Below are 24,898 nucleotides of genomic sequence, written 5' to 3'. Positions count from 1 at the left end.
AAACCAATTTTCCCATGCTATATTGAGGCCAAATTTGTACCCCCAAGATCGTTGGGCGTAGGCAGGTAAAGATGTTAGTGACTTGGTGCGGATCAATACAGTAGGAGAAAGGCATAAGAACTTCCTATCCAAAATCCTGGAGCCTCTGGTACGTTGGCAAAGAAGTGTGCGGTATGGTGTTGTATTAATTATGTATTGCTTCTCCTATTCACCAATACTGGCCGCTTCTTTTCGATTGCCAGCTTGAAACGATCGTTTTTTTCACAGTAAATGGCAGAATTGAGGATGGAAAAATATCGCTTGAACCACTGTTGTCCAGGACAAACCGAAACAGTATTAACTTTGTATACATTGCAAATTTTCTTGGTCGCTTTTGACGCGTTTTTCACTTTCAGATAGTAAAAATTTAAAATATGGCGAATTTCTTCGTTTGAGACCTCTATGCTCGACGTACACAAAATCACAAATGAACCAGATAAGTGCAATATTGTATAAAAAGTATTTGTAGTATATACTCGCACCTTTACAACGTTTTATCGTATTATTCGATATGACCAATAATGAACCAGATATACTTAGTTACAAAAAAGGGACGGGAAATACGAAATTACTTTTTCCCCAACTTAATATATTTTTGTATGTAAAATTTTGTACATTTTTCTCCCATTGTCTTATTAATAATAAATGGTCTGCAATATAAATTTTTGAAATAATCATACCATTTCAAAAAGGAAACATAACCATATTATGTGTATACGTATTTGACTATAATATGTATAACAAACTAATTTTATTAGTTATTGTAATATCTGAAGATGATTATTTTGGATAATTTCATGTCGCCTTTTTCTTTTTTCTGTTAAAAAATATCTTTTTGGGAAAAGGAGTAGAAGGAAGGGGAAAAAAGAAAAATGAAGAGGAAAAAACAATAGAAGAATCTTTGAAAACCTTTTGGGTTCTCTTCAATTATAATAGAATAATATTGTAAATGCTTATTGAACAAATGGGAATATGAGAGTAAAATTAATATTACCTAGAAAAACCTTCCTATTTACTAAAAAAACCTCAAAAATGAGGAAATACCCAAAAAAATAGATAAAAAGGAAATGAGCATATATATAATGATTTTCCTGACTTGATTATTGTATATATAATGTACATGCATAAATATACTCGTATATATTTTTTATAGTATCATGTATTTTATTAAATATCGTTTCTTTTTTGTATACAATGTGGAATCAAAAGCGGATGACTTATTTGTTTTAATGGAATTAATTCAGAAAAATCATTACTTTTACAATATATATATATATATGTAATACAGGATGTGAAATAAGTATTATAAATTGTTAATATTACGTACGTCTTTACAAGTGTCATAGATAAATGTTATTTTCTGACAGTTAGGATATACTCCATTAATTTTTAATCTACATGTATACACAATACATATTTGGATAAGTGCAATTTGGATAATATCAACTTAATCTTTGTTCATTCATATAAACTCTCTGGAAAAGAGCAACTACTAAATTTACCACAGATGAATTCAAAAGATATAATCGTAAAAAAATATTCAAGCATACGAAACTAAAAACGGAAAATAATTATGTATCCTTATAATTACGTTATATTCGTATCAGGACAAATCCCCCCTCTGAATATAATTTATAATAATAAAGCAAAGTTTGTTTGTCTGAATATATGAAAAGGAGTCACCGGGTGCACTGTATATTTTACTCCATGATGTACAATGTGGTCAAGCAAATCGTGTACAAATGTATAGCTGACTGATATGAACGTTTTAATCAAGAACTGTATGGAGGAGAAGGTTGAAATTTTTTGTTCAATTAATTATATAATTTTTACAATTAAATTTCAAAATGACCCCCATTAACCGTAACCATGGCTTCTACCATAGGTCTGAAGCTGGAACATACCCTCACACATATTCCTTCGACATGTTAGCCCACACATCTTCTACAGAGGCCTTTAGAATTTGTAACACTTGTTTGATGAGTTCGTTCAAACAATCTGCAGTAGAAGGCAGCCACATTGACCAATCCCAAAAATCATTCAAATTTATCTTAGACCACTTTTGAGTTTTAGTAGCCTTATGGGCTGGTGCTATATCTTGTTACCCACATAACCTCCCTGGGGATAAGTTTGCCAAGGCTTCAAAACCTCGCACATGACCTTCAGATACTTCTTTGTATTGATTTTGAGACCCTTTGGGAACCAGTACGGAGGCATTGCCTTGCCATCAGATGCCACCATACCCAACATCATGACCCCGGCTGGGTGCCTTGTCCTATTGATAGGGGGAAGCTCTTTGGGACTTGCGGCCAAACAAAAAACGTTTTGTGCATTTCTTGCCTTGTAAACAGTCCAACTTCTCATCACTGAAGATGCACAAAACATAAGAAGTTTTCTCTTTCCAGTATATAAATATTTTTCCTTTGGTCAGTGTCATTGCCATAATGGCCTAAGTAATGAGATGCCGATGCCTTCTTTTGTAGCTTTTTAGCCCTAGGTCCTAACTACATCAATTGTATTCGTCTTGGACAACCCTGTGGCCTTTCCTAGGTTGGCCATTGATATTTCGGGGTTCTCATGGATTCTGGGCTTGATCTCGGCCAACTTAAGTTCCGTCCGCTTCCTATTATGCCCACCACTACCTTTTTTCCTCTGAAGATCAATTCTAGACTTGACCATGGCCTTTATAAATGAAAGTTCTGGAGCACATCTCCTTGTCCATGAACTTTGAGATTGACGAATTGACTCTTAGAAGGGCTGTAACTCTTTCCCTCCATATCTCTAGATTGAAGTTAGATATCCATAAAGTTATAAAGAAAATAAAATCAATGTTTTTACCTCTTCTAAAACTTGAAATTAAAGATGACCAAACATTTTTTGTAAAATAATAAAATATAGCTCTAAAACTCGAAACCTGATTTTTCTGACTATGTGATTTTAAATAGGGTGGCCATGTCAATTTGGCAAATTAGACAAAAAAAAGATGCAAAGTTCAGCTATATTCTTGCTTTCTAACATATTAATGGAATATTGTAAACTTCAAAGAGGAGCACTTCTCATTATAAGGCATAACTAACACAAAAAAGTAGCTGAGTTGGCATAGGAGTTCCTCATTAACAAAGCATTCCACTTAAGCTTCAAGATAATATGCTAAAAGGCTATTTTTATTTTAAGTCAAAACATATAAATGTTGAAGTTGTAATTTTTATGGTTCTTCGTAAGACGCACATATCCATCAAGTATACATTTGTACAAGATTTGCTCGACCGCACTGTATATTATAAACATATTTTGATCTGTCATATTAATGAGATATTGCAGGCGTGTGCATATCGCATCGAATGTCTACACAAGTTGCACTATATAATAATGCTCCCTGATTTAATTCATATAAATATGTTTGATTTAAGAAATAGGCTAATAATAAAATATTTCAGGTGTGTACAAATATACAAAAAAACTGTTTCTGTTTGTTTTTGGTATTGGTCTCTTAAATACATATGTCAAAATTATTGGGTATTTTCAGTAAATATTAAGATTTGAATTAAATATAAATAGGTACTAGTTTGTTCATATGACTTTTGTTTGTTTTTATTATAAAGCATTCTAGAGAGTAAAGTACTCATCAGTCAACCCAACATATCATTTTTTTTCTTCTCAAATTCATATTATGCTTTCATATTTGAGGACAAAAAAATATGATTAGAGTATTCAATAGTTATGTATGTGTTCTTTTTTTTTTTTTTTTAATTGGAGAATAATAGTGAAGATTTTTGTAGGATTTTCTATATCATTAAAGCAAAATTTATCTTTTGCCAATGCATAATTACTCTGGGCAATGCTGGGTATTACTGCTAGTACTTCAATATCGATTAATTAGTTTTGAAAGGATTCAACATTGCATTTGCTTGTGTAATGAATGTGAAAGCACAAAAAACGATTAAAATGATTTATTTCTTTGTTAGTTACCTACTCAAAGGAATTCAGTATATACTTTTACGTGCAATTTGAAGAAGAAAAAAAAAACAATAAAAAACGTTCTATTGTTTCCAACATTATTTCAAATCTTGATGAGGGAAGTGCTGATGATATACTCAAATTCATCAAATTCCCATATGTCCATCAGTCTCAAACTGTATATTCCATCCCCTCTCCTAAATTTACAACACGTCGTTTTAATGAAGAATGTTTTTTTCAATATGACTCGATGGAAATTGATCAAGGCAGAAGTAATATATTTGATTCATCATATGGACTGAATATTTTCTGAACAAATAGGTATTAGTTAGAACTATTAAAATTGTAAAAAATATGTGAATGTACTATACAAAATTTGAGTCTTAAAAAAATTCTTTTTTTTTATTTAGAAATATTTAGTCCTTATAGATATGTTATATTCGAAAGTTAAAAGTTTTCATTCAATACAATCGACATTATTATTATATAATATACTTTAATATGAGACGTATAAAATTTGAAATTGGTTTTATGTTTCTTTCATTACTCAATCATGTTAGTAATCTAGAAACTGTTTGATAATATCTTTTTATTTTTACATCTTTTAAAAGTTAATAAAATAGTTATGTATGCTCTTACATAAATCTTATAACTGATAACTCATTAATTTGTAGCTTTATTTCCTCGTATACATATATAAATAAATAATTAATCAATATTAAATCTTTCGAGAAATCTATGCACATAAAAATGTAAATAAATGAGCCATATTATTTTAGTTTTTATATATCTCTAAAGGTATCATGGCTAAGACGAACAAGTAACGATATTCCGCATTTACTAACATTTGGACTAGCCACTTATAGCCATGACTCACGTTTTCAAATATTTCATGAAGTGCCGAATGATTGGAAGCTTCAGCTGCAGTTTACTCAAATCCGGGATGAAGGAATCTACGAGTGTCTTGTCTCAACAAATCCACCCTTAGTTAAGAAAATCCGATTGAATGTAATTGGTAAGCAATAGTCTTATTTATAGATTAATGTAATAGTGGTGAGCATTAAAGTTTTGAACATTTATTTTAACTTAGATCACTTATCTAATAATAATCATTGCTTTTAAAAAATGTAATGTTTTGTTATACCAAATATCTATCTTGAGTTTCTTTAAGATAAATGCCGCTCTGGTAAACAAACGTTTTTTCCGCCGTAGGGTTGGTTTTTGATGGAAAAGGTTACAATATTTAAGGTTTTCTACCATAAAATCTTGCTTTTTAATTATATGTACAAAATATAAAGTTATTGAACATAATTTATATCTTTTTTATGGGTTTCTGATTAAAGTAAATATATAACAAACACTAAAATGTAATTTTTTAAAGTCATCCATCAGACCACATTTTTTCGCATTTAAATTTACTTTTACTGAAAATTGTTAAATTTATAAATATTCTATGTGAATAAAGTTAAGTTTTGACCTTGGGTATTTTGGATAACATCAACTATTGCTCCCTTCAATCTCAAAGGATGTTTCATTAAAGGGAATTAGGGCATTTCATTATGTGACCATGGGATACAATTTGAGTATTCAATGAGTTAATACAATTTGAGTATTCAATGAGTTAATACAATTTGAGTATTCAATGAGTTGGTACAATTTGAATAAATTCAGTAAAAGATCTATTCTTTAGTAAAATGTTATTTTTAGAAAAAGAATTTAAAAAGTAACATTGATTCAACTTAAGAGACATCTAGTGAGTAAAAAACAGTATATGTATATCCGAAAAGAAGGCACCGGGTACACTGTATACAGTACTTTTTAATGTAAATCATATACCAATATTGTATAAATAAGAAAAAGGAGCATAATATACAAAATTAAGTCTCGCAAGCGTTTAGTTCAACATATATTAAAAAAGAAAATGAGAAAAGTACTCTATATCAAATTAAAAAAATAAATTAATGCTACTTTAGACAAGGTTTAGAAACGACCTAAAGTACTCCATGCCTCATCAAACCTTATGATAAACCAATCATATTACTCCAATTTTAAATGATAAAATGTTTAATTATTTACCATCAGTTGCAATGATCAAGTTTTGATTGATTACTTACGAATATGCTTCATAAAGAGAATGGTTTAAAAGTTGAAACAAAACCTCAAGAAAACTGCACAATAAATAAATTAGATACAGAAAATATGTTTAAAAATAAAAGGAGTCAATCAATTGATGATTGAGATTCAAGGGACAATGCAAGTGAATCAATCGTGTAGATCAAATGTGCTGAAGCTCTTATAAATTGTCTATTTATAATCGACGCTTCTCTGGCTCGAGGTCGTTTCTAACTAATAATCTAGTACATGAATTAACATCACATAAATTTATTACTTTTTTTGGACAATGTGTACTTTTGGCAAAGAATCCTAGAGCCAATCAAATCTTCTTCTAGAGAAGAAGAGGTCTAAGTATTGAGCGAGTACCTACGTGTAAGTGTGCTCATAAAAAAAAAGTAATACTAAAGATTTGTTGGGAGTTATTTTCTATATATTTCAAACAAAATTTGTATGTTTGTCAACCCGTAATAACTCCGGACAATGCCGGGTACTCCCATTTCTGTATTTAGTTATATTAAAATGCATATATTTTATAGGCACAAGATTTATTACCTGTAGATTCATACTGACACAACCATTTTAAAAGAAAAAGAAACCAAAATAAATATTTTAACAGTTCAGCAATCAAAAGACTACTTAGAAACAAAGAGGCAAAAACCATCAAGTATGAGTGCTCAGATTACATTTACATTTTGAATTATAGAATAATATATGTATTACATAGGATCATACATATATAAATTTTGACTATAATCGGATGATACAATCATCCATTGATTTTCCTCGTTCCTCATATTCATGATCAGTTAAAACATGTACGAGGATGTATTATTCTATTACTAATAATATCAATAGATTCAGTTATGATTTATGTAATGCTATGCTTTTGAATTATGTGTGGAATTATTTATGAGCGTTATTACATTAGTTGTGGATTCAATAGCAATGAGAGTTTTTTCTCTAATAGTTTTCGTTTTAGATCCCTCTTTTTACTCTGCACAAATGTGTATTTTTGTTAGCTACTTTACAATGCACAAAAAAATATTTTATTATCTTGGAAGTACACATCACGTTCTTCATTCATTTCAGAGGAAATGCTATTATCTAGACATTTATTACAGATATCAAATACATAAATGTTTAATTTGTTGTAATGGGATTAGTGTCAAAAAATATATTGACAAAAACTCTAGCGAAACGTTCTCAAACGTTAGAACGTAGTTATGAATATATTTGATCTATAGTGTTTGTTAATCAAACCTTCCAACTACGCTATTGTTGATTTGTCAATGACGTCAATTATGGACAAAGCTTAGAAACTATGTAAGAATAAAATCAATAGATCTGATTAGTTAATTCTACTAAGCAATGCTGATACATGATTGGTTACTTCATTATTTAATAAAAAACTTATTGTAGATAGAGTTGTTTTCTTTATTATGTTTCTACAAAGTTTTACTTGGGATCCCAAACCCTTGTATACCCGTATATATTAGTTGCTCCCATAAAGCATTTTAATGTGGTGTCATCATTCTTGAAAAGAAATTTACAATCCTTATTTATATGAAAAAAAACTTACTTGTGATGTTCAGGCCATTTTTATTCATTAGTTGAAGATTATGTTAAAATTTGTTTACCTTGTTGAATATCTAGATCAATTAATATACTTCTTAGTGACATCAATTCCAAATGACTATGTAATTTGTGAAGTCTGTGAAAGTGTTATATAACATTTATATACATTGTTACTATTTATTATTCAAATCCTCATATGTTATTATATGATGAACAGTTCCAGAAATTGAAATAAGGGATGAAAGAAATAAAGAAGTAGTTGAGAAATTTTATCGTGGAGGCTCAACAATAGAACTCAAATGTATAGTAGAACAAATTGTGGGTAAACCTCCAGAGTATGTTATTTGGCATCATGGAGATAGACTTTTGAACTATGATACTGAGCGTGGAGGTATAAGGTAAGCTTTTTTGATTCATCAATTTATGGATATCAATTCATAACCTTATGTTTTCTTTTATTTTACTCAGTGTTAAAACCGATTTGCACAAGAATGGAGCGACAAGTCGACTCAAAATTGCAAAAGCTTCTAACAAGGATTCGGGTAATTACACATGTGGAATGAGTAGTGCTTTTGCATCAGTAATTGTTCACATACTTAATGGTAAGTGATGTCTATTCATATAGTTTAATCCTTATTTCTTAATTATTCGACTCAATAACAAAATTTATAAGCATCCATATCAAGTAATTTCAGCCTATAAAAAATGACATTAGTTCAATATTGCCACCAAATGATACCTTTTACATACAAAAAAGTACTATTTGATGTTATAATATAACTAATTTATAATAAGTAAACTGTTTTAGAGAAGTAGTGTCAGCAAAGTGTTAATTTTGGCAAAAATTGATGTTGAAAAATACAAAAATAAATTGACGATCGTGATTTAATGTGGTAATAAATAAGTTTATTTTCTTACTCGAAAATTAGCTTAAATTTAGAAATAATGAAAAAAATATTCAAATCAAAATCAATCGATGAACAAATTTCATTAAACAAAATGGATGATAGGGCTGTAAACAACATCTCAAGTACTACTGCTTATCTACATATATTTGAAAAATTATAAATTATCTAAAAGTTATTTTATGTTTCGTTCATTTGTGATAATAAATTTTTTAGATATAAAAACTTAAATTTATTTACTTGATTAGGAAAACTAATATCAATTGAAACGACTTGAAAATAATAGTATAAAAACTTACGAATTATCCCATTGGTGTAACTTTATATTAATACAATATAAAAAAATCACATTATTTTTTTAAAATTAGAAAATCCATAAAGCTGCATACATTTTAAAAAGGAAATAAAAGCAGTTAATAACGTCAAAAAACACATAATGAACCTATACATATGTACGGAATGGATATATTTTTATTCGTTATTCAACGCATAAAATATACTCTTTGTTTCAATATTTTGGTTAAAAACTGTTGTTTTTTTAAAGTTATAGATTTGTACAAAATTACAAAAGAATTTAAATATGCTGCCTTTCAAAAGAAACTATATTAGATTATTTAATTTAAATTTATGAAATGATCAATAGACATAGGAAAGTTTACATAAATCACAAATCGTGACAAAATTATGACCTTTGAACCCATCTATAAATGATATGGAACATTAAAGTAAAATGAAGTAAAGTGAAATGTTCATTCACAAAATGGTGTAAGGCTCTGTCGCTATTATTAATGAAGTTCCCTAATTTAGGTCGCTTTTCTTCCTTATATTGGTGATTTAAGCTGAAATAATTAAACATAATGAAGCCTTTTATATATTGTTTATATGTCAGGACTATCAACTAATTTTTTATGGATTTTTACAATATACCGAAAATGCTTAGGTTTAGCAGCTTTTTCTATAACTAAGAGGATGTTTTTAAACATATTTAATGTTCAAATGTTTCAAATATCATGTCTACATTGGTAACTGGGGATTATCTAGATTTGAGAACTATTCCAATCTGAGTTGGTAATTCTTGTAATATTAGCATCTGCATGGTAATTGAAAAAAAATACCTGCACTTGCAAATGTATTTTGAAAATTTAAACATACGTTTCTCTCTCTTTTTCTGTTTCCAAATGAGATAATCATTAGAAGACAAGATAAATACAGAGGTTGATGCTGGCCGAAAAATCTTTCTGTTTCCTTATCTACAAAGCCATATTAAAACCTTTCCACAAAATTATTCCATGGATTTGCATACACCCAAAAAAAGATTATATCAAAGGACCAATATATATCCAATTTGACTAATTATTCTGTCAATATAGTTTTCAAAGCCTCTCGTAATTTTGTCTGATAGCTCGTGGATCATAGACTATTAAGGATTCCCTAAGCCAGTGATGGAAAAAATATGGCATGTGTGCCACTAGTGACACGCAGAGGGATTCTGTTTGACCCGCTGATGAAATTTATATAGGACATTTTTGTATTGTGGTGTCGAAAAATTAAGCCAAAAGTGTATTAAAATGTATATTGATTAACTGAAAAAATAAATTGAAATTACTGTCTCTCACGCGTGGTAGAAATGAGGCAGAGCTTAGTGACGTCATTTCCCTGTATTCCTTGGTTGATTGACATGTGCATTATTATATTTTGCTACCTTGCCTTCAAAAATTTATATTTCTTTGGCGACCTGAGTGGACTGTGTCCTATTGCAATTGCTATTTATCATTATCTCTTGATGTTGTAAAATTTTTGTTTATTAACGTAGGAATAAACTATATATTAGTAACAATTTTAATAAGATTTGTTAAGAACAAAATAATAAACATTTTTAGAATTCATATTATTTAAGTCATCATTTTCTTTTCTCACATCACCTCCCCCCTCCCAATAACCAGGGGTTTAGCATAGTGAACAATAAACGTCCTTAGATTGAGCACCAAATCTTTATTTTGACTCGGAAGGCAGCGAAAATTGTAAGGGGAGAGAAGATTTTGGGTCTACTCAACCGAACTGTAAAAGAGGAAGACAAATTTTAATTATTCCATGAAATTCATTAGCTATTGATTGCACAAAAGTGTGTAATCGAAAAAATGTTTTTATATTAACCGAATCAGTCAAGAGTATGGGCGAAAATACTTATGAGTTTTTTCTTAACCCAAGTACTATTCATAGTAAGAGAATTGAATATAAATAAAAAAATTAAAAATATGAAGAAAAATCTACGATGTAACATTCCTCAGGTACTCCATTGGTATTGTAAAATGAGGTCCAGTCTAATTGAAAAACTTATGGTTGATCATATCCTAAAAATAATTTCTGGAATAGAAATTTCCGGATTATTTTGTGTTCCCAAGCTTCCATCTGGAACAGGTGATGCGCAAGCTACTGCAACCTTTGAAGCCGTTCAAGATTGGATTGTAGCAGATAATATTAAATCTATGAGTTTTGATAAAACCAGCTCAAACGCAAGTAAACACGATGGAACTTGTGTTTTATTAGAGAAAATTCATGATTTGCATGTGTAAATCACATTATGGAATTAGTAATTAGCTCAGTTATTATAATGTACATATTGGAAGTACCACTTCCCCCAAGGTTCTAATCATCAAAAGATTGCAAGAAATCTAGAAATGATGGACAAAACTAATTACGAGCCTAGAACTGTAAATAGTGAAATAGCTTTTTACATTGAAGACATACGACGACAATTTATAAATATTGCCAACGATTATTTTCAACAGAATCTTCCAATAGAATTTTTGGAACTCGCAGTAATGTTTATTGGTAATACTCCAAAACGTGGAATGTAGGATATGTCTCCCAGTCCAATACACCACGCTCGTTTGTTTTTAAAGTATTATTTAGTTTAAAAATTTGGTTATTCAAGTAGCAATTAAAATTAAATATTTATGAGTAACAAGGAAAGTGGGGTATTTGTACGAATATATTTGAAAGCATGCTCTGCTCCTACAGCCTCAAACGCTCCATTTAATTATTTGAATTTGAGGGAATCCTCATATAGTTATTCTGATCAATATTCTAATTTCAAATACGGCATCTCAGCCATTTTCAAACTATTTATTGTATTTATCTGAAGAGCTAGTTATTTTGGCTATGTTTGATCGTAGTGTGAGTTTTTGAAATTCCTGCTTTAATATTTTGAAGACTTAGTTGCAAAAAGACAAAAAAAATATTGAAATACTCAAACTCCCAGAAGATTTTTTAAATGTTAATCTAAAACTGTGGCCAAGTAACGATGATTATATGAAATCCCTTGAAAAATTTGATGCTCGAAAAGGAGAAGGAGGAGTTTCATTTATTACAGAACACAGTGGCTCGTTATATTCAAATTACTATTTTTATTACTAACGCTTTTAAATTAGTTGTATTTTGCTGTTGACAAGTATAATCAGAAACAATGTGTATTTTATTTTTATATTAACCTTGATAATTTTCATAATTTCCTCTCATCAAGGTTAAACTATGAAGTAAAGGGTGTTTCACTTACAACATGCTGTTAAAAAAAAGGAAAAAACTACTGTGACTTTTATTCTAAACCCATTTTATTAAAATTTTTACAAAAATAAACATTATAACATAAATTTGTCATTCAATCAATAAAATCGCCATTATATCGAACTACAATTTCATAACGTCATCGGAAACGTCTTACTTCCTTCTTCAACGTCCCACTGGATACAGTCCAGAAAGCCCTCATTATCTCATTTTTCAGGGATCTTGTTGTGCTGTGGGACCTTCATTGTAAGTCCGTTCAACATTACTCAAGACAAAATAGTCTAAAGGTTCAATTCTGACGAGTTAGGAGGATAATAACTCTGCAGAACGTACATCACATTCTCACAATTAAGAAAATCGAGTGTTATTTAACTAGTGTGACAGGGTACCCCATTTTGCAGTCAGATCCAGGGGAAGACTTTGCTACACCGAACACTGATGTATACCTTAGTGTTGACATTCGGGCTCTGCTTGAAGATGAAGGGCCGCATAACGTTACTCTCGCCAATAACCATAACTTGTTGTGGGTAATTGGCCTTCTTGATCCTAGGGACGTTATAAGGACTTTTCGAGAACCATATATTGGTTTTCGAGTTGGGGTTCTAGGTTTGAAAGAAATATCTCTCATCTGAGACGAAGCAGACAAGACATTTCACAGGAGGCTTCTGTTTTAGCTGAATCAATGATCATAGCCTTGGTTTGGCTGATCCTTTTTTCCCAGTTTGACAGAGTTAGAAGCTATATCATGCAACATGAATAGCTGTGGTTCCGTAATTATTTATTCATAACACGATGAATGCTTAAACAGGGCGGTAAGTAAATGCTGTCAGCGATTGCATTCATCGAATTTCCAGGATTCTTCTCATTTTTTTTTTGTGTGTATTTTCTTAAACAAAGCACGACCTTGGACAATTTTGGAAACTTATGAGTCACAAAGCCTCTGGGAAATCATCCTCAGTGGGTTTCCAACATCTTTCTTAACACGTTTACTTAATTTTTGGACGAATTGAGTAGTGAACCCGACGGCTTTAGCCAACAACGTGTTGTCTATTTTACCATACAAATTGCACAGAATAAACAAAAGTGCTCAATGCTTTTGTTCCTGATTAAAAAGGAAGGAATCATAATGAGTAACTGAAGTAGCCAAAGCCAAGAACCGTCCGAACGACCCAGTTGGTTAGGAAGGTTGAGACCTCATTGAACGGGAATACCATCTGCAATGTCAGCACCATGGTCAAGCATTACAAGGCCTCAAGAGCCACCATGGGAAGACTCATCCCAAATGATTCAAAATTACGGAAAAGGACTACAAGAAATATTATTTATGAACATAGCAAGCTGAGACAGTTGGAAAGAGCAAATAAGATTCTAATTTTCTCAAGGCCAACAAAAAATCAAGTTAAGTTTTGTTTTTTTCTCATGAAAAAGATTTCACTGTTTCGAAGTCTGCCCTCTCATTTTTGTAGAAAGGAAGGAACGGCTCTATACAGATGTTTGCATGGAACTTTTAGATAAGAAAATGCAACCTTGGGCCTAAAAATTGTCCGGGGACACCATTTTTTCACTCACCGTGTCATCGCGATGCTAACACCGAGGCCATTCTGAGCCAACTTTCTAATCTTATTGGACCTCAACAAGCCCCTTGGACTAATATATCTAGATGCTTCTGGAGGACAAGGTGTGTGCTACTCCTCACATGAGTGCCCAGTTTTTAGAGGCTTCCATCAGAAGGAGTGGATCAAGCTTGAGTCTGACTAAATAGTCAAGGTTTGTTTTTATTGCCTTCAAAATTATATATGATGAAGAAAAAGTAGTGTAAGATTGATTTATTACTTATTTTGCCTTTATCAGCGTTTTGAAAATTAGTTGGTTGAATTTTAATCAGGTGGAGCTAATGGAAAGTTTTGATGAAAACATGAAGAATACGGAATACCTCTTTTGGTTATATTATTTTCTCTTTCGCCCTTAAGTTTCAACATCCAAATACATGCAAAACCTCAATTGTAAAGAGGCCTAAAAGTATTCGAGAAGAAACCAAAAATATAAGATATAGTTTAATTAAGATAAATAAGGAATTTCCGATAACGAAGATGTATAGGAATAATAAAATATACACATTATAGATTTTATTGGAGTTACCAAAAACCCTTAGTCTAATATTGCTTTCCATTTTCCTTTAAACTTTCAAAATAAGTATTACAAAAAGACAATTTTGAAAGCTGAACTATTAAAGTTGAATTATTTGTTATCACTTTATCCTTTATCTACATCAAGAAAATATAACTTTTACTATTATTAAAATAGCAAACATGCTTTATAAATCTAAAAGTACGAGGACTCCTTTAGCAGATGATACCGATTGAATTATTCCACCCACTCATGGAACCTCATGGATTTGAGGGGAATGGTATGGGCTGTTCGGACTTGCTGATGGTGTAAATGGTAGTCCTAGAGACGCCCTATTACTTGGAGTTTGCAAAAGAAAATTTGTTCTACTGTTTTTCTATTTTTTCGACTTGCACATGAGCTAAAGAGCTCAAATAATTATTAATTAATTTCAATCACTTAACCTTAATTTATTAATAAATTGATATGTGTTGAGATATTATAAAGACACTCCGGGATATTAAATGTTGTATACAATATTTGTGGTATGTATTAAATTTACAATTAAATGATTTTGGAAAAATAATAATGTAAAAAGAAAATTATAACCAAGTAAATTTAATATGGAATCAATCTGTACCAAGGCAACAATAATAGTAACCTTTTTTCTGTATGGATCTTTAAATAATCAAGTAAATACAATTCAATCGACAATTATCGAACTATTTTTTATTTTTAACTTCTCGGCAGCTAAAGAACTAACAACTCTGTCTATAAACTAAAACTGAACGATTATCATTTTTGGTGTACTCCCAACCACAGACAGCAACGAATTCCATATTAAAAAAATATATTTTATTCAATGCAATACATCAAATGAATTAGTTAAACAAATATTTACATATTTAAAAAAAAAAGAAGTTATATATATTTACGAGTATTTTAATGGAAAAGTAGGTTTCTAGCAACAAAAACTGGTTTTTTTTTCTTTTGTTTTTTTATTATAACAGAATATTTAGTTATGAAATTATTGTTATATTTTTAAATGTAATTACTATCAAATTTGGGGAACTAATTTATACGTAGTTAACATGTATCTAATTATTTTCTTTCGAAAAGCTAAACAAAGTTGAAAATGTCCATCGATAAATGAACATAGCTCGTCAAGATAAATCATTGAAGGATGACAAAATAAAAACTTTTATTGCCAGGAGTTGAAACCCCCGAGGAATTTATTATTATCTATTACTGTTAGGATTGGAAAGTAAAGTAATTGAGGGTTACAATTGTTCCATTAGGAAATGACAAGTCATAAAATTATCGCATAGCTAATATATGTGAAGTTTAAACTTCAACAAGATAAACTTTATTAATTAGTATAATTATTAGTATTACAAATAGTTGTTTGTCTAAGCTCTCTAAATCATTAATGAAGCTACCCTTAGTAGAAATGATGGATTCCAAGGGGTGGTGGAAGGTACACGCTGCAGATGACTCATGTCACGGAGTCACAGTTCTGGATGACAGTAGTTTTGAGGGCCTCGGTGTTTGGATGAAGGACACTGCAGACCTTCCCCTCAGCATGCACCCAAAAAGGGTAGTCGAGAAGGGTGGCAAAAGGGTTGCAGGGGGACGAAAAGTGTTTTGGTAAAAAGGGAATGTTGCACCATCTTGCTGGAAAATTATATTCCCGTCGGGATAATTTGCCTACGCCCACGGTGAAATGTTCTCATCCAAGGCAGTCACATAGTAAGAGCATATAAACGATCGGAAACTACTCCACAGGCGCTGCCTTCCCGTCATAGGCAACAAAACAAAAGGTCATGGCAAGGGCAGGGTGCTTTGAGGTACTAAGTGTCCTCATTGATTCATCAATGCCTCTAAAGCTTAAATAACTTTCATTTTGCCTGTTCCTTGCAGTTTAGAGGGTCAAGGAGAACACGAATGGAAATTTGTCTATAACGTTAGAGTGTCATTTTCTTGCCTTGTATCAGGGCTAAAGAGCTTTGATATGTTTTGTAACTATTTGTTTATGCTTTAATATATCGGAATATGAAATAATTTCAATTCTCAACCTTAATTAGTTATTGAATTGAAAATTATCATATTTCAATGGACCACCGGTATTAGTATTTGGTTAAGGTCTGAAAATCTGCTATGATTTTTAGTGGATTGAACTTACTCGGTACTTTAAGAAAATTCGGTCTTGACAGCTCTGAAAGAAAATTTGATCTAGATATGTCCCAAAGAAAAGCTCGGTTTTATACTGATAACATAGATAAATTGTCGATGATGTCATGTGTGTTTCAAAATTGTGAACGTTGGCACATACAATAACATAATATGAACTTAAATGTATTACATCAATCATATTTTTACCGCTCAATATCAGGATAGAAGAGAAAGTAAGTCCATAGATTAAAACCACAAAAAAATGGTATTTTACTTGAAAACGAAATATCGGTCCAAATAGGTCTATAAAAGTCATTGTAGAACGAATTGTTACAAAAAGTTTAGAGCATCTTATACAATTCAGATCCACTAGAATACCATTTCCAGATAGTTATCTCCAAATTATTGATAGATGCATAAAAAAAAATTATAGCAATGTGATTTCCTTATTTATTCTTTTTTTTTATGGTGGGAGCTTACCTCTACATTGTATGTGATTCATGATAAAATAATAAGATGAAATATAGTTGTACTTCTGTACAAAAAAATAATCTATATATATATAGCAAGTTCCATATCTAAGGAAATTTGAACACGAAATCAAGATCGATAAGGCATCTACAATATATCAGAATTTTATTCAATTGATCTCTTCTCAAGTATTTTGCTAATGCCACTTAAACCACTTATGGATTTATGAGCACCAATCCTTCTTTCAGTTACTTTTTTGATAAGTTTTATCTTTGTGTGAACGACATTAGCAGCCTTTTGGACAACCGCTGGAATACCCTTGCAAAATCATGTAAAATAAACCTAATTTCCCAGATGATTGACCATAACAGCAGTTTGATAGTTACCTATGCCCATTTCTGTAGTACATATAGATAGTGTTAAAACCATACCTTAAAGAAATAAGTGATAAAAAAGGCTTTAAAATATTGAAAAACGGACAAAGATTGGAAACCTTTAGCAAAATTGAGCAAGTTTTGTATATTGAAATAAATATAATCTTTGTAAAACTAGAAGTATAACTTTTTTCTGTTTATAATTTATGTATATTTATGGTATATCTAGTTTATTAGTAATATCTCTCAAAAATACGTATATTTAAAAATATATAATAGGATCTTTATAAATAATTATAAATATTATTATTTTTTTTTTGCTTTTTCAAAAATTGATATTGTAGGCAACTTACATTCAGACGTATAAATATGCCTAACTATTGATAGTCATAACTGTAATCCTAAATAATTCAATATTTCTAAGTAATGATATAGTTTTTCGCATAATACAATGTCATGATTGATGTAAGCGGAAATTAAAATAATAGATAAATATAAATTATAAGCCTCAGTCGAGTAACTTTTAAATAAGAAAATGTATTTTAATTAATATTGACATTTTTTAACCATAAAAAAATATTTTAATGTCTTTGAAACTGCTTAAGTTTCAAAAATTTCGCTGTCCATTCTTTTTTTTTTTTTTTTTTGCGAAAAGAAATTTTTACTTTCATAATTTTATATATATGCTTAATATTGCTTGAATGATAATAGTAATTAATTTAAGGTAGCAGAATTTTGCTGTATGTATATTTTTAGCGCAAATGGATGTTAACAGAGGTTTTACAAACTACTCGTAATTATAATCGAGTATAGCCATCATCTATGAATACCTAAAGGTACGTTTATTATGATGCATGATAATATTTACGTGATGAAAATCAAATTGAATTCTAAGAGCTGTAGTACTGAAGTTACTTTTTCATGGACTCGGAAAATGTGGACTCGAAGTTCGATCAGAGCCAATGGTATTTTCAATACATCAACATATTTTTACAAATAATTAAAAGAGGTACAATACACAAACTATCACTATAAAATAATTTGGTTAAATATCGAGTAGAATTGTGAAATAACAATATGACAGAGTTAAAATACTTGATTACCCAAGTACCAAAATAATTCGTCTTTAAAATAAAACTGAGTAAAAGACACAAGTATTAGCTGAATAAAAATTAACCTTTATTAGATTAAATATTACCAGTCAAAGTTTTCTACTTCTTATTAATCTTGAATGGTCTTATAGAGTCCGATGAGAATTATCCCCCTGCTTTGTTCCACTTTTCACAATTTATATTTGTAACTTTTATAGATAATGTGGCTTATTGAGCCGTTGCTGCTATAAAAAATTTTTGGATTGATGAATTATCAATTGGATTCTACGAATTTAAAGCTTTTGTTGTTAAAACATTGGCGTTTGAAATTTCAAATGATACCGATTTCATCTTTGGGATCATCTCCCAGAAGGAAGAGCAATCAAAATTCTACTCGTAATATACATATAATAGATATTATCAGTGTTCTGAAATCCATTTACATTCAGATTAAATAATTCTAAAAACTATAAGAAGATGACAATCTGTTAACGATTAAACAATTTTGCAAAGTTTTGTCGTGGCTAGTAGAAAAAGATCAGGTCACGTGATATTTGGAATTGGATAGTCAATTTACTTACCTCTTTCAACTGGATTGCATACTCTAAAATTACGTTCCTCCTAGAGTCTGAAAGACTAATCAGATTGAGATATTCTTTGATACAACCAAACAAATGGAGTTGAAGTGCTTCATTTCTAAACTTTTTAAATTTTAAACCTAAATGCATAGGGCATGTACGAACAAAAGGTGATCATAACACAAAAAGAAAGCTAAAACTTTCCAGCATTCAGTTACGCACGGAGACTCAAAATCATCAATGATTATAGTATATATTTTGAAAGAGCCTCTCTTTCAAGAATCAGAGGATATTCTGAATTCCCGTGAAAAAGATTTCATTTTGAAATCAGACAAATGATGTCATCAGCTTTTGCTACATCAAATGTTGGAATTACTCACTGAAACACTCTCTGACTTGCCGTTCATACCGGATAATACTTTGCAAGTATACTTTTTGACTAAATCAGTTCCTAGTAGGCAAATTTATAGACAGAAGATTTCCCAACTGGTGCTCTCCACTCAATTGGAGAACCACTAACTTAATCTGTAAAAACTTTACAATAAATATTATATATATATATATAACTACCAAATCAGCTCATATTTGGTTTCTTGGACTCTTTACTACCAAAATTTAAGAGATATAAAACAAGATTCTTAGCTCACCTCTTCAATAACTTTGATTCCAAGCATGGGTAAGAAAATTATTTTTATTTGAATGTCGTAAAGATCAAACAAGAGACTTACATTCATTTCCTTCATTTTCCTACCAATAGTAGATATAGTATATTCAATTTGGAATCAGCGTCTGATTGCTTATTACATAGAATTTCAAGAATACCAATTCTTTCTTTAATAAAGCAATCAGGGATTTTCAGGGCTCTTTTAGGATTTTATTTTTACTCATATTAAATTGTTGCCCATCCCAAGATTTGAATTTATCAAAAGAGTTAGACAATAATTCTATTTATCTGATATTTTTAATTTTCCTCAAGAAAAACATTTACATCATCTGCATATATATAAATTGTATGTCTTAGATAGGTGATCTTTAAACTCATGTATTTTTGCAAATACATTAAAGCCAATATTGATTGATCTACCACAAACATCAAAAGGACTGCAGAACATCTTTGCAACAGCTTCTCTGCAGAAAAATTGGGTCGCTATCCAAAACGCTCTTATTCATCTTAGCAATCAGACAATTTCTTATTACAGACTGATTGAAGAAATTTACTCTTATTTTTTCCATAACCTTGTTAGCTGTCGATTCATTTACTCTCGTAGATCATTAAATTTATATACCTTCATTTTTAGGGCCCAAAGTTTCCTTTTATTAATAGCAGAACAATCCAATGATAGAGAAGAATGCATACATTGATAAACTAAAGTACATATAATTTTTGTCGATTCTCATTATTTTTTAGGAGGCAAGATTGAGGGATAAAATTTAATTGTTAGATTACAAAATGTTTTAGTTTTTAGTTTTAAATCGAAGAAGAATTAATGATCATTTTTTAATATCTATTCGAAATAGATATTGAAGGTTTGGTTTGACTTGAGAAATGATGCCCTATTGGACATGATTTGATAAGTCAATTTTAGTCTACAAACAAGATTGACTAATCATCTTTTCTTCTATTATTGTTATCTTCAAAATATATTCCACTTCTTACACTAAAATTAACGGCTCAAATCATGATCTATCAAATAATTAAATCTAATATTAATGGAAATATATTGAATTTATTAGCAATAAATAGTTTCTTGTATAAATACGTTGCTAAGATAATTTAAAAAATTATTATAATTGCTTTTCTATTAAATTATGATGACTAATTTAGATATATTATTAAAAAGTTATCGCTTTGTATGAGTATATATTATTCTTATCATATTTAAGCAGCAATATTCTAGAACTTTTTGTAACTTTTTAAACATAAAAATATATATACTTATCAAAGCACTGTCAGAACAAAGGGGAGAACGTATGAGTTTATGCACAACTTAAGTATATTAATTTAAAAGTAGTTTTGATCATATATGTCTTACTTATAATATTTTTTGATAGTTATATAACTAGGTTTAACTTTATATAGCGACCTTTTGAATTTAATAACAGTCTCAATACATGTAAAATTAACTAAAAAACCCAGAGTTGCTATGTTATATACTTTTTTTTAAATCGATAATTTGGTTTCTAAGGTATGTTAATGGGGTTATAAATTATTGCAGCTTTTATTCAGTCATCCATTATAATTTAACAAATAACGTATAAATATGCTGATTTTTTTCTTATAAAAATGATGACTTCATTCAGACTCAGTTTTGAACTTTAGCAAAATTTACTACATTAGTTTGACCATGTGCTGCGAATTTTGAAGAGCTATTGTAAATTTATATTATTTTCATATGTTATGACAAAATGAAAAAAGGATGTTTTTTGCGAGCAGAGTATTTGATTGTTTGACCTCAGTTGAGCCAAAAAAGAAAAAATAAATAAATAAATAACACGTCTTCCAACGTTTTTACAATTTACATTTTTATATTTTCTATAGAAAACTATAACTTTTTTTTCTACAAACTAGAAAACTAGTTCACGTGATATTTAAGAAACGAATGATTCTATAAAAAAAATTCATTATAATACATCAGAATGTACATATTAACTATTTTTTATCAAATTCTGTAAGGGTAATTTGTTTTCAATAGATACTTTAGAGAAGAATTATCTTACTGTTTCTATTTGTAATTTTCAGGATCTATTGTTTTATGTAGTAATATGATTTAGGCATGTTATTATTCTCTATCAAAACAAATTCTTTCTCAAGAGAAATAACTGGATAATTTATTTTGTTTTAGGAAAAATAATTCATATTTCCTTAACATGTATGGGGTATTTTGAGTCAAGCAATTGTGCTTTATTTAGTTTATGTAATAACACCAAATTTATACAAACTTATAAATAAGGATTATTTTATTCTAATATACTATTTTTCTAATACAAGAGATTCAGAATATAATGTGAGGGTATATATATGATATTTTTTCAGATATAAAATCAGTAAACTTTCTAAATATCCATTGATAAATATTTTAATAGTATCTAACTAATTTTTACAGGCGAAAACCCAGCTGCAATGCAAACTGGAACATCACATAGACAATTTCCTGCACCCATTCTTTGGATTCAAATATTTCTGTCAGCCTTCCAACACCTACAAGTCTTAGCTCATTTTCTATGAGCCAACGTCTTTATTATTCTTCTTTTTTTTTTCATTCATCCATAAAGGATTTTGTTTTATTAATTTATTATAATTTGACTATTAATTTTTTCTTTATATATCAAATTACAAATAAAAAACCGTTAAATGTTCTAAAATATGAAAAAAAAGTTATCATCATTATATGTACATGCATATATATTACATAAATATTAATAAATTTTGAAATATTGAATATTTATTTTGATGCGTTAATATATGATTGATATATTAATTAAAAGTTTGAATTTGAATAACTGATATATAATGAAAAGTTTTTGTAAAAAAAAAAAAATATCAGTTGTATTTAATTCAAATAAAGTAGATTTTATTTCTTTAAATATATATAGCTAAAATATTTTTTTGATAGCCAACATATATTGTATATCGCCCAATACTCCCGTGTTGTAATAAATAATATGTATATATGTGTTTAAACTTGATTTTGTAGCCTGCTTATTGCGATTCCCTTTGCAGCTAATTTTCCAGCAGTAAAAGGAAATGTCAAAAAAAAAAAAAAAAAAAAATACGAAGACCTCGTATATACTCAATTCTTGCGTTCAAACATTATCTAATTAAATTTTGGTATATTTCTTTTTTAATATAATCAAAGTGTCATATTAGCTTAGAAAAATATTGAAAAAAGAGAAAACCCCAACAAATATTTAAGTGTTCAACGATAGCATATGTAAGCCAAATTTATTAATCTCTACTAGCAGCTAGTGTTGAAATGCAGAGCAAAAGACTGATATTTGCATAAATTAAACTAGATAATGTTTCAATATTACAAAAAAGATGAGACGCCTAAGCCAAAAAAAAAACAACGCTGGGAAATAGCTATAAAAATGCCTTCGACATATATTTGCTCCTACTTGTATATATTTTAATATATCAGACCAAAATGTTTCCTGGGAATCCATCTACAATCCTTTACTTTGTATTAGTTGACTGTTGTAAACAGGGTTTCCTGCTGAAAAAGTCTGAAGATGAACGTAGTTTATGTTTTGTCTTAGATTGTTTGCATGTAAAAAGTGAAAGACCAATTTTGTTAAAACGTATTACAAAAATGTTATCAGTGAAATCGGATCTGGTGAGCTAGGTGGCCACATTTCATTTTTTCTTTTTTTTGCTCTCAGAACGACAATGAGACTTCTTTGCAGGTGTTCCCGATCCATAAAACTCCTTGAAAGCCTTGGCAACATTTTCAAAAGTTGATTTTGGTAGTTTCGTAAACTCAATAATCCCCGTGGGCGTACACCTGGCATCAAACCAAACAATAATGGATGCACAACGTTCATATTTGAAAGACACCACAATAATTTTGTATTTTGTACTCATACAGTTTTGTGGGCTAAATTTGATGAGCATACTTTCATTAACATAGATGTTAAGGTTGCCATAATATTGAGGTCTATACTTGTTCTGGATATAAAATCAGAACCATTTATAACTTTAGTCACATTCTATTGATTACTCATTCTTATTAGTCTGCAAATTACTACTATATTAAAAAAAATATATATAGATTATGCTACAATAGTCGTACTATCGGGGTCACATAAAGTTTTATACATCAAAGAAAGACTATATAACCTAGTGGTTCTTAAACTGTGATATGGATAACACTGGTGATTTTGAGTTCCCTTTAGGTAGTACGTAGAGAATTCACATGAAAGAGCAAAAAGCGGTGATTACATATTATTAAAACAAATTGATCTATATAATTTAAAAAATGTGACTACAAGGTAACAGTAATGAATTTGTTGATTATTATCCCGTACATTTATGTAATCTACAGGCAGCGTCTAGTAGTATAAAAATCTTAGTGGTTGACTTCAGAAATCCTTTAATACGGTTATCATAGCAAAAAATAAGATACTGGCACTTTATCTGACTTCCAGACTGTTTTGACAGCTTGGCATTGATTAACTTTTATTGCTACACAAAGAAGTTACTTGGCTATCGAGAGAAACTTCATGAAACTTTTTATTCATTGTTAAACTCTGAGCCTGGCCCTAATTCAAAAAATATGTAAGAGTTATTTTAAAATTGAATCTTGTATTAAAATGAACAATTCAAGTGATTCATATAAGTTTAAATTCCTGTTTAGTTAGAAAAAAGAAGGACTTCAAGTCCTATCAACACTCAAACCCTTTTTCAAATCTACTATATGCTATATTCATGTATTAGTTTTAAGACTGCGAATTATATTTTCGGATTTGAGTGTTGTTAAATTTTAAATTTTCTATTATCATTGAATAGTTTTATTTGAAGCTATTAAGATTTATAACTATCTTTTTAAAATGAAACTTAAATGTGAAAGCATAGAGGATACTTCTTGAGCCGAATCACATTCATGGGAATTGTAGCTTTCAAATGAGAGCACGCAAAATAATAGTTTTATTGTACAACAGGGGACGTATCAAGTTGTGAATCATAAACACAATGGCTTACCTTTAAAAAGGTGTCTCACTCTCCAGATCCAAATCCCCGAATAGAAGGATTAAGGAAAAAAATCTTTAGAAAATAAACTAAACTAACCAAAAATTAATTATGGAGCTCACTTCCTTCACTCACAAAGTAAAGTAAAGGAAGGCCGGTAAAAAATAATGTAAATTAAATTTGAGTTTATGAAGAATAATAAGTCTTCAGTAGCACACCTTCTACTGAAGAGGATATAAATCCTAAGAGCTTGATGGTTTTTAAC

The 24,898-nt window shown here is 29.7% G+C and overlaps 1 protein-coding gene across 4 annotated transcripts in view; it reads left to right on the top strand.

Moving 5' to 3' along the window:
* LOC121129749 (zwei Ig domain protein zig-8) overlaps positions 1-22,629 on the top strand; it is a 180,345-nt gene extending 157,716 nt beyond the window's left edge. For all 4 annotated transcript variants that reach the window (XM_071893380.1, XM_071893381.1, XM_071893382.1 and 1 more), the window contains 4 exons: positions 4,795-5,011; positions 7,904-8,084; positions 8,155-8,288; positions 22,052-22,629. In XM_071893380.1, the coding sequence (XP_071749481.1) occupies positions 4,795-5,011; positions 7,904-8,084; positions 8,155-8,288; positions 22,052-22,173 (654 nt within the window). In that variant the 3' untranslated portion in view covers positions 22,174-22,629. The remainder of the gene's footprint in view (positions 1-4,794; positions 5,012-7,903; positions 8,085-8,154; positions 8,289-22,051) is intronic.
* Positions 22,630-24,898: the final 2,269 nt, after the last annotated feature.

The sequence above is a fragment of the Lepeophtheirus salmonis genome, chromosome 14 (assembly GCF_016086655.4).
Source record: "Lepeophtheirus salmonis chromosome 14, UVic_Lsal_1.4, whole genome shotgun sequence".
In the NCBI taxonomy this organism is placed as follows: Eukaryota; Metazoa; Arthropoda; class Copepoda; order Siphonostomatoida; family Caligidae; genus Lepeophtheirus; species Lepeophtheirus salmonis.
This window is presented reverse-complemented; position numbering and strand designations above follow the sequence as displayed.